We start from the raw sequence: 15,342 nt of genomic DNA on the forward strand, positions 1-15,342 counted from the left end.
CTATATACATGCCTTTCAACTTATAATAGCTAATGCTTATTTCTCTTCACACACAACATTGGAATGTACATTTATATGCCATGGAGAATATCTGATGATCTCACGGTGACTTTAAAAGGTACCGCATTCCATCTTGCTTTGGAAACAAACCATGTGGTTATTATGCCCACAGCTTGAAATGTCCCATCAACAGATTATTGTTGGTGATGGGGAATTCCAGGCTGGTGAGTGGGAGAGAGCAGACTGGGAGCTCTTTCATAATCAGTGGCTCCCTGGTTGCCATTATAACTGTGGCTTGAAAGAATTCTTTGTTCTTTGTCCAGGCTTAGCAAGTACTCTGGGACCTTTAGCAGCAGCTGGTGGGGAATCAGAGCTATAGACTCATGGGATTCCAGCTCTGGACAGCACCTTAGGAGGCAGTCCAGCAGGGTAGTGCAGGCTCTGAAGTTTGCTAGTTTGGGTTTCAATTCCAGCTCCACTCCTCACTAGCTACGCACTCTTGAACAAGTTGCTTATCCTTTCTATGACCTGTAAAAGGAATAATGCTTCATGCCTCACAGGGGGATTATAAGGATGTGGTAACATAGTGCTTTGCATAGTAAGTACTGAGCACTTTTTATAGACAATGCCCTCACTTTATAGAAAAGGAAGAGAAGCTCCAGGTGCCACAGTGAGTTAGTGGCAAGCCCAGTGCTGGAAGGGAGTGCTCCTGACTCCCTAGCCTGCTTATAGCTTGTTCTCGTTCTTTGGAATCACCTGCCCTGCCCCGTTAGCTCACTGAACCTGAAATGGAAGAAGATGAGAGGTGGTGACTAAGCAGATATGTGGTAGCAGGCCATCTCTTCTTTGAGTCCCTCTGCTGGTTTTTCATTTCTAGACGTCTCTTGCATCTATGCCTCACTACCAATTCCATTCAGTGTACTTTTTGGTAATACTCAATAAAAAGAGTCTGTTATCACCCTCAGTATTTATAATCAAGACTGTGTCAAAAGATGTATCGACTTTGAGTACTCATTAGCAATTGCTAAATGCTCACCATTTGATAAACAGAGGGTTTTCTTTTGCTTTTTAAAGAAAACAGTGATAATTGAATGAAATAGTATCATATCTTTGACTTTACTGCCTGCTTTGCCCCCACTGCAACTTCTGATGTTTACCAAAAGGAGAAGCTACATCCTGCTTGATGGCTGGCACCTCACTGCTTTGTTACTGAATGAGTGCTACATGCCATTTCAGTTTCTGAGAGTAAGGACTCTGACAATGGTGTCCCTTAGGTGAAGCCAAGGTTACTTAGATCTGTGCTCCAAGCTCCTCCTGCCCCATCTGCTCTGCCACTCCTGGGTCATTGCCTACCAATTCCATTCAGTGTACTTTTTGGTAATAATAAAAAGATCATCAATGGTCAGTGTCTTAAAAATAAAAAAACTGTCAGAAAATTAATAACACAAGAATTAATTGGGTTCTCTGAATATCTCAAGTTGTTTATAGCTCTCCCTGCCATTGTAAATATTTTTTGATTCCCACTCTTAAAAACAGTAACTGCCATTTATTGACACTGTGTGTCTGGCACATGACCTGCTGGGGAATCACCTCCTCAGTAAGTGGTAGGGCCAGAATTTAAGCCCACTGAGTCGGCCATGAAAGCCTGGCTTCCCGGGCTCAGCTTTCATTTGCCTTGTATGAATGTCTGTCCACTGACAAATATGTAGTCCAAGCTGCTCCTAATTTTAAAATATTAGAAACAATCCACATATTCAAAAGTATGGGATTGATTAAATAAGTAATGGTATATCTATTCAATGGAATAACATATAAATGATGAGAATTAAAATTCATTGACAGAAAAAATAAAATTTTGTGAGTGAAAAATGTTTATAAATCATCACCACTAGTAAAATCCTATTTTTGTGGCAATCATTGCACCCCCTCCCATACGTTCAACATCTAACTCTCCATCCAGAGAAGTCTAGAGGGACACACAGTGACAAGGTTAACAATGGGAATGCTCTGTGTCCTGTGCCCTCCAAATTCCTATGTTGAAGCCTTAACCCCCAATAGGATGGTGTTTGGAGATGGGGCCTTCGGGAGGTAATTAGGGTTAGTGATAGAAGTGAACGCTTCTGACTAATGAGGTCATGAGGGTGGGGCTCCATGATGGGAGTAGTATGTTTATAAGAAGAGATACTGGAAAGCTTGCTCCCTCTCTCTCTGTACATGAAGAGGTCATGCGAGCTCACAGCAAGACAGTGGCTGCCTACAAGCCAGGGAAAGAGGCCTCAGAGTGAAACTTAGCTTGCAGATACCTTGATCTTGAACTTCTCACCCTCCAAAGCTGTGAGGAATCAATTTCTGTTGTCTGAGCCACCTGGTCTGAGGTATTTTGTTATAGCAGCTCCAGCAAGCTAATACACTCCAAGTGGTGGGATTCTGGGTAAATTTTGCTTTTTAAAACATATTTTGTTACTTTCTCTCTGTTCTGAATGAGCAAAAATATTCTTATAATAGTAGCTCAACAATCTATCTCCCAAAGCCTGCAAGATACGGAACATCCCGTTTCTCAAATGTGACCTCCTCAGGGACCTTTCTCTAGATCTTTTCAGGCACTTGCTCCCTGCTTTGTTTCATGGCCCTGCCTTTAGAGCTCATGTCTCACCTCCTTGCAGGGCTTTTGAAGTCTCCTTCTCATACACCTTAGAGGTGTGTGAAGGTGAGGGGGCAGCTATCAATCCATCTTTGTATCCCTAAAGACTGCACTGCTTGACACCCTCAATGGGCTCCATAAACACTTTTGCAATAGTGAAGAAGAAGAAAAAATAATGGCACACATGAATGCCCCTGAGACGCCCCTGCCTATTCTAATGTGATGGAATTCTGTCTCCAGCAAAGGGAGGAAGGGGGTGAACATTGTTATGTTTCTCTGCCTCCATGGAAAGAAGTAATTACAGTAACCAGTATCATGGAGACAACAGCCATGCTCCCCAAGACACCAGAGTTGGGGAGAAGAGGGATCTGCTTCTTTGTGCTACCTGACGGATGAAAGGCCCAGAGGCATCAAAAAGGAGGAGTTTAGGAAGAATGCTGGCCTCAGAATTCTCCTCCCACCTATCTATCCGTTTGATCATCCATCCTTCCTTTTATCCAATGTCCTACCTGTCCATCTGTTCAGCCAGCCAACCCTCATTCACCAAATATTTATTGAGCATTTGCTATGCACTCTCACTAGGGATAAAGTGTTAAACAAAACAGACATCGATCGATTCAGGCTGGTGTCCTGGCTCAGCCATTTAACTGTCACCTTGGGAAACTTACTTGCTCATGGAGCTGCTTTCTATATCTGCACATTGGGGATTCTAATCCCCAGTGAAAAGGATTAGAGGAAATACTGTCCATGTATGAAACACACAGCGCTGCAGCCAGACCACAGTAGCCGTGCCACGTTCTGTATCTCCTCCAAAGACCCCTGGCTCCCGCCCTCCTGCTGCAAAGGACAGCATTTCTGCGTGATCTGCATGCACGGCAGCAGCGAGGACCTGCGGGACAATGTTTGTCTGGAAGTGGAGATGAGAGCCAATGAGAGGTGGTGGCGAGTCTCGGGCTTACCGGTCCTTGAAGAGCAGGAGCTCCCTCCCCAGCACTGTCACAGCATCAAAGGATGAGCTGGAGTCACAGAGGTCGGGGACGGATGGCTTATGAGGGGGCGCATGGGGCACAGTGGGCTTCCCCAGGAACGGCTTCCGAGGTCCTAGGATTCAAAATGACTTGGTGAAAATGGTAGTTGGAATTTGGAGTTCATACACTTTTGTTCTAGAGCCCCAGGGGAGGCTGTACACTTTCACGCTGGACATATGATCGTGACCATGGCTGTTGAGGGCAGGTAGATCTGGTTCGAATCCTGGCTCTCCTGGTTTCTGAGCTGTGTGATTCAAGGCGAATTATTTAACTATTTAAGCCTCAGCTTCCTCACTTGTTAAAAGGGAGGGGTAATAATAGTACCGACCTCAGAAGGCTGTTGGGAGAATTAAATAATTCCGGTTAAACAGGTAGCAGAGTGCTTGACACATAGTAAGTCTTCTAACAGTGGTCACTATTACTTTATTACAGAACTTCTTTGATATCTACAAGTGTTCCAAATTAGAAATGTAATTTAAAAATTGTCATGGAATATTTCATTTTCTCAATGAGATGATAACTTTCTTGTGTGTTTTCCTATTATTTTCATATATTCCTTGGCATCTGCCCCTGTGCTATGCCTTTTACTAGGCATCCAGGAAAAACAGTGAATTCTTGTGGAATTGAAGTACACTGAAGGTATTTGCTATTTACAGCTATCTTCTGGTGGATCCTCTTGGGAAACATAGACCCAATTCTTATGCGTCTCCTCTCCTGCTCTGCATCTCTGAGGATGGTGCCCCAGCTCCAGAAGAATGAGCTGGAACAGCTTGGACTGTCACCTTTGGCAGGTCCCTGCTCTTTGGTGAAGCCTTGTCGTAAACACAGGTGAAAGTCAGGGAAGGAATGAGGCACAAGGATGGGAAAGGTTCCGGCCTCTGATAAGGTTGAGATGTGATTTGAGATCAGGGATGGAGCAGGGTTAGCAGCAAGGTGAAGATAAAAGGCAGGGTGAGGCTATGGGAGAAGATTGGAGCTGGAAATTGAAGAGGGTCAGGAGCAGCAAGCGGTCAGGTGGGTCATATGTATGCTCCCTTGTAACGTTAACCCATGTTTTAACATTGCATTCACCTGCTTAAATATGTGCTTTGGCTCCTGGCTGAGAGACAGTGGCCATCCGAAGGCAGTGATTTTCCAGGACATAAGGACCTCTAAAGGCAAGTGTTTGACCTCAGCCCTTCTCAGTGGCCCACAGGAATTGCTTCCCATTGGAATGCTGCCACCAAGGTTCTGGAGCTTAGTTTGTGACATGGAGACATTGACAATGTTTTTCCTGTCCCTCAAGGGCGGGGCAGATCTGGTGCTTTCCCCCTCCTGGAAATGGATAGAGCTGGCTGAAGGCTTCTTTGGATGAAATTTGTCTTTGTGCCTCACGTGAAATCTGACTGATTTTGAATTGTGGGCCCATTTGTGGGCTTTCTACCATCCAGATCCCCTAGGGCCAGATTCCTAGTGCCCCATGAAGGTGCTGGGAGATCTGGGTCTTAGGCACTGAGAAGATGGGGAGAGGCTCTGATAAGCAGAAGCCTAATAGCCAGGTCTCCAGGGCTTAAGGGAAAAGCAGTTTCCTAGATCTTTTTGCCTTTTATCCACTAAAAAAAAAAATGTCAAGGTCTAGGGATGTTTTAGGATTCCTTCTGATGGATTAATTGGTTTGTTTTTCCCTTAAGGAAAACTGGATCCAGAGTTTCTAATAATCCCTTATCACCTTTTGGAAGAAATGTTAACACTTGAGTTAACTTATCTTAGGATATCTTAGGATACTTGCTGCCTTTGAACCTCGGCTTTCTCAGCTATCAAACGAGGAAAACACTTCACAGCCCACAGGTTGGTTGTGAGGCTGATGTGAGACAACACACATGAACCTGCTTTGTAAATGGCAGGTGGGCTACATGACTGGGTGGTGGACTTATTTTAGTCATGATTGCTATTTTTAGAAAGATAAGGTCACACTTATCTGCAAATGGGTAAGCACCACATATACAAACTATAAACCTTATCCATCCTCTCCCAATGTGTACATTCTGACCTGCACTCAAAGAAAAAAAAAGGCAGACAAATGACTATATTTCCTAAGGCTATCCGGGACTACTATGCTCTGAAGGAAAGATGTAAAATTTAACCACACATCATACACATATTTACAACTGGCAAATGAGCTCTTCACAAGAAGGCATCATTGGGGCTATGGTTTCTAGATTAATCTTTACCAATGCAGATAAAATGTACTTTCTTTAGGTTGGAGACTGAATGCCTGCCAATTTGAGGGTTAGTGGTCACAGAAGGTAATGATCTTACCATACAATGCCTGGATCCCTTTCACGTCGTCTTTGGGGAGGTGGAATCCATAGGGATTCTGGTACCTATAAGTCGGGTACATCAGTGCTGATGGGTCTGTGGAATGGGCCAGGCCCAGGGCATGGCCAAATTCATGAGCAGCAACGGTAAACAAATTAAAACCTGGACAATATGAAAGAGAAAAAACACAGTATTAGCACAGGTTTTTGTTTTCTCCATCTTCTGTCTCTATAAGATGATTTATGCCCACATCACAGTTAACTCATCTCCTTTTCCTAAGTCGATTATTCGAGGTTGGAAGGCTAGTCTGGCACTTAGCTTTGGGGACTTTAATTCTTTCCCCCTGGTGTTGGAGGTGGGGGAGGATAAAAATGCACATAAATCCATCACCAGTGATGTTCATCATCAGTGATGTTTGGTAGACTGATAAAGGCGGGCCTTGGAGCAAACAGTGGCAACGATATTTGGCAATAATTCATAGATTTAGACCACAAATGCCTTAATAGTTCCCTGCTATTCCAGCCTACACCTTTTGATCCACATGTTTCACACTGAAGATTTCCAGATGACCTGTATGATATTCTGCAACCTTTATTACCATCCCCATCACACTTCTCAGGACAGTACTGATTCTCTCGGGTCATTTCTGAATATAGCCTATTTCCAAGAACGAGTAAGAAATCATAAATACTAAGTTGTTGAAGGAAAAGAGAGCAGCGTGTTGAGAAGGGGATGACTGGTTCTTCAGGTGACATGCTATGAAACAGATCAGACAAGTCTACAACACAATTTGGGGTGCATTTTTCCCTTGTGTGATCCCTTTTGGATTTTTGGCTTACTTGTTTTTCCTAGCCAGCCCCCCTAGTTAAAGGGTGGCTTGGGACGTTGAACCTCAAGGTTTCATGATGGAGCCCAGAAGAAGGTACAATATTTTCCAGGTTATGGTGAATTGTGCATATATACCATTCGTTCCCATAGTCCACTTCTCAGCATTGTCGAAATGTGTATCTCCTCCCAGGCCTTCTCCAGGAGCAAATGCATGGGCTAGAGTCCCCCGAGGCCCATCAAATGGATAGGAATCCCCGTGATCTAAACGAGTGGCGAGAAAGGCCAGCAGGATTGAGTCCTTGTAAATTTGAGGAGCACATCATATTACAGAGAATGGACATTTTGAATAGCATTGACACTTAAATTTACATGTCAGTATTTATTTTTTATTATAGGAAGTTCCTATGTCAATGGGTAATGGCCCAGTGAAAAATAAAAAGGTTAATTTATGCTGCAAAGATAGTAAGTGTTAAAAATTTTAAAAGCGTCTTTTTTGGGTTACTGTTTTTATCACGACGTCTGTTAACTGCCATGTAGGATACTGTGGACTTTGATGTGCGACAGATTACAAAAGGAGAGTGAACGGGGGCATTCGATAGCAACGGACTCCACTGACTGGAGTGTGAAGCTGTTGGGAGAATGAGCTTTTGAATTTGGTTCAGCTGAGACAGCAATAGTAAACTGAACAAGTGTGTGCTTTCTGTTTCTACAGCACAGTACAGTTTGAGGACGTGTGAAAAATCTGTAATTTTGACATTCTTTCATGTGGAAAACTTAATGAAAGTCATAAAAGTGTTTATAAAATCCTAACTTTTAAGGCCTTTTATGTTTTTATTTAATTATCTATTTTAATTAACAATTCATTACAAATTTTAAAGAAGGGCAGGAGGAAGAACAAAATGAGGGGTATCATTTACAACTTTAAAAAATCTTAGTAAGGATACCCAGTTTTAGTTTTTTTGTAAAAAAAAAAAAAACAAAAACCAACAGAACAACGTTCTGGTATCCACTTCTCAGGTTTCAGTGAAATGCAGTCTATTTAGGTTGTGTGCTCAGAGGACTTAATGAAACGGCAGCATAGCCCCTAGTTGGCTTATGTATTAGGGTACAGACTGCAAGCTTGAAAGATCAAGACAGAGGCAGACATTCACTCCTTGGCCTTCAAAGCTTCCCTGAGTCCCACTGCCCTCCCTGCCACTTCACCAGGGGTGGCCCTTGTCCTCTGGGAGGAAGAGGACCTGCCCTGGGCCAGGTCACATCCAGGGCCATTTCTAAAGGCCCTATTCTCAGGACTTGCTTGATCTTCTCTCTCCTCACTCCTAAGCATGCTTTTACCCCCAGTGACATCAGATTAAAATTAAGATCTGGACTTGAAATGACAGGACACTTAGAAATGTTATCTGTGGAGGGGAAGAATAGGTAGTAGCTCTCATTTACCCTAGTAGGAAAGTGAGAAGGGAAAGAAATTTCATGAACCATTTGGGCCTCCCTTCATCTATTTCCTAGACTTGCTTCTCTGAAAAGGGCTCAGAGCTCTCACCAATCCCTGTGCAAACTTACGCCTCTCCTCCTTACTGGGGTGAACAATGGAATAGAGAAGAAGTGGGCAAGTTGGAGGCAGGCCTCTCACATATCTCCCAAAAGGTGCTCTGCAAGTGTGCGCAAGACAGGAGCGACAGTTTCCTAACCATTGCTGCAGGGGAAAGGCTGCATCAAGGTCACTGTGGAACGTATTTTCTTCAGTGAGGATTCATGGTGGGGTATTCTTGGCTGATACGGGAGGGGGTATAGAGTGATGAACACCATCACGGGAATGGATGAGGGCAGGTGGCCAATGGGAAGCAAAATCTACAAGAATTTGTCCCCTAGTGGGGTAAAGTCATAATGAAAGTTTGTTACAGTGAATCAGCTCTGCAGCTGAGTCTGATGATGACAAGACATGCTAAGAACTCCTTTGGTTCTATTTTCTGGCCGGATGAAGATCATGACTGCCATGGTCTTGGTCTCTAGGCATCACAGCGCTGTGTGAAGAAGGAGTGTGATCACTGAAATTAAAGATATAGAAGGAAGAGTAGTGGGATAACTCCCCTGGAATTAGTAGATGGAATCCAAGTACCTCCAGTTTCAAAAGATACCATAATATCCGCTTCTCCTGAGTTTATTCTGACAAAGTTCAGAGGAACGGCACCACTCCAGGCCTGCAAGGCCATCCCCACTGCTTTGTCCACCTCTGCAGGACTCATAGACGGTGTGTATTTAGATATTCTGTGAAAATAGAAGGAATATGTTTTCTTTTCAGTAACTGCTCTGAAGAAAGCAAGAATTATATGTTGTGTTCAAAAAATGTTAAGCATAAATCTATAATTTAGATTTCTTTACTCTTAAGTTATAATTCTTATTTTGCTTTATTATATGTTAAATTGCTGCATATTAAACAACAAGACAAATGAAAGGGAGAGATGAGAGACAGTTGGGATAATCCAGTACTGAAACCCAGTTGAGATTCATGGTTATTATAGTAACTTAAAAGAATACAACTTTGGCCGGGTGTGATGGCTCACACCTGTAATTTCAGCACTTTGGGAGGCCAAGGCAGGAGGATCACTTGAGGTCAAGAGTTGGAGACCAGCCTGGCTAACATGGTGAATTCTTGTTGCTAAAAATACAAAAATTGGCTGGGCATGGCTGGGCGTGGTGGTGCTCGCTACTGTAGTCCCAGCTACTCAGGAGGCTGAGGCAGGAGAATCATTTGAACCTGGGAAATGGAGGTTGCAGTGAACCAAGATCAGGCCACTGAACTCCAGCCTGGGTGACAGAGTGAGACTTTGCTCAAAAATCAATCAATCAATCAATAAAACTTGCGTAATATTACAGGTAGTAACTAGTCCATTTTTCTTAAAGTCATTTTCACTGAGAGAGAACCCCCTTTTCCCCAAAGGGACTGGAGGTTTTCAATGATAAAAAATAGAAATGCATTAGGAGAAATACCTAATGTAGATGATGGGTTGATGGGTGGAGCAAACCGCCATGGCATGTGTATACCTATGTAACAAACCTGCACATTTGCACAGGTACCCCAGAACTTAAAGTATAATTTGAAAAACAAGAAAAAATAGAAATGTGGAGTTTTGCCGGGTGCGGTGGCTCAAGCCTGTAATCCCAGCACTTTGGGAGGCCGAGGTGGGTGGATCACGAGGTCAAGAGATCGAGACCATTCTGGTCAACATGGTGAAACCCTGTCTCTACTAAAAATACAAAAAATTAGCTGGGCATGGTGGCGCGTGCCTGTAATCCCAGCTACTCAGGAGGCTGAGGCAGGAGAATTGCCTGAACCCGGGAGGCGGAGGTTGCGGTGAGCCGAGATCGCGCCATTGCACTCCAGGCTGGGTAACAAGAGCGAAACTCCGTCTCAAAAAAAAAAAAAAAAAAGAAATGTGGAGTTTTGAAGTTTTGCTCATTCTTATTCAAAGCTCATCAGGATTTCCCCAGGGCTGCTGGGGAAGGTTTTTTCCCCTCAGAATAACGAATTTTTTTTTTTTTTTTGAGATGGAGTTTTACACTTGTTGCCCAGGCTGAAATGCAATAGCATGATCTCATCTCACTGCAGCCTCTGCCTCCCAGATTGAGCCAATTCTCCTGCCTCAGCCTCCTGAATAGCTGGGATTATAGGCACCCACAACCATGCCCAGCTAATTTTTGTATTTTTGGTAGAGATGGGGTTTCACCATGTTGGTCGGGCTGGTCTTGAACTCCTGACCTCAGGTGATCCACCCTCCTCAGCCTCCTAAAGCGCTGGGATTACAGGGGTGAGCCACTGCCCCCAGCAATTACTGGTGTGACAATGACATCTGAAGGCAGAAAAATGTAGTGCTTTTTGGGTTGTGGGTAGAGTCAGAGTTGGTGATTGTTAGAACTTTCTGCTCTGAAGCCCAGGGTCTGGAGATTTCTGGCAGTGCACAAAGGAAAGGTAGGGAGGGCAACTTCTGTCTGAGACCTTGGGCTGGACTGGAATATGATGCAAAGTGGGAAGCTGTGCCTGTGTGAGCCAACCCCTGGGCAGGGATTGGACTCCTTTTTCTCTTTTTCTCTCTCTATAGCTCCCATTCTAGTGCCTTGCTCAGCAATTGCTTGATAAATAAAAGAATGAATTAAAGGATGAAAGCTAGCTGTTTTACAGCCCACTCAGGCGTTCAAAGTTTAGGACCTATGATAACTACCTAGGAAGCTTGTTAAAGATACATGTATGGTCCAGAACTCTGCATTTTGAAAGGTATCCTAGGTTATTTTGATGCAGATGGCGCAATTTCAATGAGAAACCAACAGCAGTAATCCTGGGGTCCCGGATGGAAGGACTGTGTCCACAGAAAGGATAGCAAGTAGCTCAGTTCAGAACTTGAGAGGGCAGGAACCAGGGGCTCTTTAACCCCAGGATTTGGGGCCAAAAGAAGGGAGCTGTGGAATTGAAAGGTGAGACCAGAAAGACCCTTAATAGGGCTATTTGATGCTTTCAAAGTATGCCAAGCCCACTGCACATATGAGTCTGCAATTTTCCACAACTGGGTAGACTGAGCACTTTGACATGCCTTCGCATGACTGACAGTCAGCTGTATCTTTGAGCTGACTGTGTTGGCCTGGAGAAGACAAGGAAGGAGAGAGGGATAGCACCAGGGAAGAAGAGAACATGGAAAAATCCCTGATTCAGGGTCTGGAGCTTGATAAAGCCATAGTAATACTAGGTAATATTCTTTGAAGTCATCCTTATGCTGTGCTGCATGCACTTTTTAATGTGCCATTTATCTGATCCTCACTACGAGCCCTAAGATGAAGTCATCATCTACGTGTTATGATTAGTCAGGTTTGAGCCCAGTTCTGTCTGACTCCAAAGCTTATGCATATAAGCACTATGTTGTATTTTTTTTTCCCTTTTGTAATCCTCTGGGTTACGTTGTAAGAATTTATTCTGAAAGTCAGTAGCTACACAGGCAGAGTACTGTGATAGCCTCTCGTGTCCTTTTTCATGGGGAAGGGACAGTGGAATTGTTGAGGAGCAAGAGAGGATGGTTAATGTGTGTACTGAGGGGGATTTAGGGCTGCCCAGCTTATCTCAAGGATATTATACTTACAGTTTACTTTAAGAAAACTATGAAAAGATATCTCGATGTGTACACATTTTTCTTGTCTTATTCTTACTGTGTCAGAATCAATAATGTGTTCAACTCCCTGTGGGGTTTTTCTTCCCAAATTGCTTTGATTTTTTTGTTAAGCCTGCCACCTTATGGATTTATTGGCTGATAGCAGGTTACAAGTGGCCTAGTGGATTCATGCCTGTTCCCTGGGTTCTGGACCCTCATTTGATCAAACAGACTCACTGGTGTGCTGGAATAGTTTAAGTGGCTCTACAAGGAGAAAAAAGATCACTTGATTTGTATGACTTGCTGATTTCTGTGTTGCAAATATTCTGACTACGGCGAATTCAAGCTGTCACTTTACCATCACTGAACGCTAGGTTGGGAAGAGATGAGGGTGAATGAACCACTGTATAGTGTTTCTACCACCCAGATTATACAGATGTAGATAGCCTCATGAACAGAGATAATAATAAAATGAAGTGAAATAGAAGGTAATATGTTTTTATTATCTTTGTTTATAATATAATTTATTTAATTGTAAATTTACATGATTTACCAATGGCTGTCTTGGCAACCAGCTCACAAAATTCTTGGAAACTTAAAAAGTAGCTTCAGAATTCCTGACATTTTAAGGACTGGCTTCTGTGAGCTATTGGGAGGCAGCTCTCACCCACAACTGCTGGGACCGTTGCACAAGTCCAGCCTTTCCCCATCTCCAGTTACCATCTAGATGTGCTCATCCTAAAAGTGCAATCCGATCCTAGTCCTGGCCTGGCTCTCCACTGCCCTGGGGATAAAGTCCAAACTCCTTAACATCATGCTCTAGTTGCCCTTCAGGCTACCCCATCCGGCTCACCTCCTGCCGTTGCCCTTCCTGCACCCTCTCCTCTAGCGGAATGCGTTGGCACTGGTGGTGGGAATGCTGCCCAACAGCGTCCCAGGCTGTCCACTCTCTGCCGCTGTATGCTTGGCCTGCTTTTCTTCTTAGCAACTCCTTACAGGTGCAAGGCCTGGGGCAAGACCATGAGGAGTGGAAACCACTCTTCTTTTGCAAACTGCACCCATATGGCGTGCATGAGGTCCATGTGGCAGGCACCAGCCACCTCTAAAGATAAGGGCAGGGACCATGCATAGTTTGCCCTTGGTTGGACCAACCTAGGGAGGAAGTCTGCACTGGCCCCTCTGGCTCTGGATTAGGGAATTCCAGCCTCTGTAGCCTGAGCACAGCAGGGAGGGACAGAGGTTCTGGTTGGTGTTTCCCCTTGGTTTACACAGGGTGAGGCCAGAGGATTAGGGGAGGGAAGAAAGAGTGCAGGGAGGGAGGGAGGGGAGCGTGGGGCTAAGAGGGAAACTGCTTCTACTTTGCCCTCAAATTGGGCTCAGATGTCAGTGGTCCCTGGGCCACTTGGTAGCTCTCTCCATGTGAACTGTGTTTCCACAACTCACTCCTTAGACCTATGATTTTGCACTTTCACACGGAGCTACGGCTGTCTGTTTGCGTGTCTGTCTCTCCTTAGAGGACTGTGAGTTCCCTAAGGTCAGGAAAGTTGACCTGCTCACCTTTGTATCCCTCAGATGGAATGCGTTTCTTGAATCATCAATAAAAGATTTGGAATCATGGAAGTGAATTACTTTATTAGTAGGTGATTTTTATCTTTCTTATGAAGCAGGATGTTTTAAGAAAACTGGGTTATCCTGCCAGGTCGTTAATCTTAGACTAGTTTAAAGATAATTGTGTTGTTTCTAACTGGTAAAATTGTTTGGAGTGCCTATAATAGCCAGTCATTATGATAATCTTGAGATTATGCTTTCTGGTGAACTGCCCGTTGTCACTGCCTAACAGATGGACGGATGAAGTTCTTATTCTTTGCTATGGTTGTGAGGAGTCAGGATTTTTATACAGAGGAGAAGGAAGATATTTTTCAAAGAAAAGGGAAGAAGAGAGAGGGGGTGCTTTTCTCTGGATTTGGAAATCTCATTACCTGTATGTCAAAGTATTTTTTTTCCATTTGGGTTCACCTGGGAAGAGGCGATAATTGGCCACATCAGGAACTCCACAGCGAGGCTTCTTGATCACGTCCATTGTGGTCTTGTCTAACTTTCCAGTGACTTGGAGGCCAAAGAACGCTTGCAGCTCCTTAATCTTCCTTACCAGGGAATTACCTCCTCTCGAAACCATCTCACCAATCTGGTGTCCTTCTTTATTTGTGTAATATTTGTCAACATATGCCTGAAATGGAGAGGCAGGCTGACGCGTCTACAGCGTAGTCTGGGAGATACTCATGCTCAGGTAGGGCAGGGAACAGCTTCCTGATGTATTAAAAACAGTGTGTAGAGTATATTCCCATTCATGCAAAAAGTAGACATATTTGTACACTAAAGCTTAGCTGCACTCCTAATTATTAATCATGATTGGTTTTGGGTAGTGGGGATTATAGATTATTTAATTATTACCGTTTGTCCACCTGCATTTTATAGTTTTTCTACAATGAATATAACAAATATGAATTTTTGCTTTAATTAAAAAAAATCATAGAATGAAACTGACGTAAACATTATTTCCATGGATCACTTATTTGTCACTGAAGTTCTTTACCCAATTTGCAAAACAAAGACTGTCTTGTTTCTTTGGTAAACAGTTATTGGTGTCATCTTTCCAGTGAACATAATGCAGGATCAGTATGCTTTCAACTCCTGGAGGCACTGTATTGCAGCCTGTCATACTTTACAAAGGCAGAGGGTCCACCTGTTTTTCAGCTGAGGATTTTAATGAGTTCAGTATGTAGTATGTGGGCTGGAGTTTGTCTCTATGAGACAAGTTTCCTAGGCAAGGCTCTTTGTCCCTTGAAGCAAATAAAGTAAGCCATAAATTATAAATCTTTCATTTGCACAAAAAGACATACAGCCCCTCAGTATACATTATTCAAAACACTTTTCTGTGACTCAGGGCTGGGATTAGGGTAAAATGAGTGATGCAGGGGCGGCATGCAAATACAGGGTGGAAGCCTGCCTTTAGCCAAGGAATTTTACCTACTCTGATGATTTCAGGAAAAAAACCAAAGAGCAGCTAAGGGTTCAGTCATCTTTTCATATCCATGGGAGATTGGTCCCAGGACCTCTCTCAGATACCAAATCCACAGGTGCTCAAGTCCGTGGTATAAAATGACATAATATTTGTATACAACCTAAGTATAGCCTCCTATATGCTTTAAATCATTTCTAAATTACTTAGATTACCTACTATAATATAAATGCTATGTAAATAGTTGTTGTGTTGTATTGACTAGGGAAAAGCTACAAAAAAAATGTCTGTTTTGAACATGTCTGCCCTAAAACAGAGGCAACCATCGATTTTTCTCCCTGAATATTTTCAACCTACAGTTGGTTGATTCCATGTATACAGATCCTATGGATACAG

The 15,342-nt window shown here is 43.4% G+C and overlaps 2 protein-coding genes across 2 annotated transcripts in view; one reads left to right on the forward strand and one right to left on the reverse strand.

The window, feature by feature from the left end:
- LOC128928033 (uncharacterized) overlaps positions 1-15,342 on the forward strand; it is a 230,242-nt gene that overhangs the window by 136,649 nt on the left and 78,251 nt on the right. The window lies entirely within an intron of this gene.
- MMP20 (matrix metallopeptidase 20) overlaps positions 1-15,342 on the reverse strand; it is a 45,601-nt gene that overhangs the window by 22,923 nt on the left and 7,336 nt on the right. Inside the window, exons 2-6 of the mRNA XM_002754349.6 lie at positions 13,907-14,154; positions 8,912-9,060; positions 6,931-7,056; positions 5,968-6,129; positions 3,601-3,742 (exon numbers count right to left, since the gene is read on the reverse strand). Coding sequence (XP_002754395.3) covers positions 3,601-3,742; positions 5,968-6,129; positions 6,931-7,056; positions 8,912-9,060; positions 13,907-14,154 — 827 coding nt within the window. The remainder of the gene's footprint in view (positions 1-3,600; positions 3,743-5,967; positions 6,130-6,930; positions 7,057-8,911; positions 9,061-13,906; positions 14,155-15,342) is intronic.

The sequence above is a fragment of the Callithrix jacchus genome, chromosome 10 (genome assembly GCF_049354715.1).
Source record: "Callithrix jacchus isolate 240 chromosome 10, calJac240_pri, whole genome shotgun sequence".
Lineage (NCBI taxonomy): Eukaryota > Metazoa > Chordata > Mammalia > Primates > Cebidae > Callithrix > Callithrix jacchus.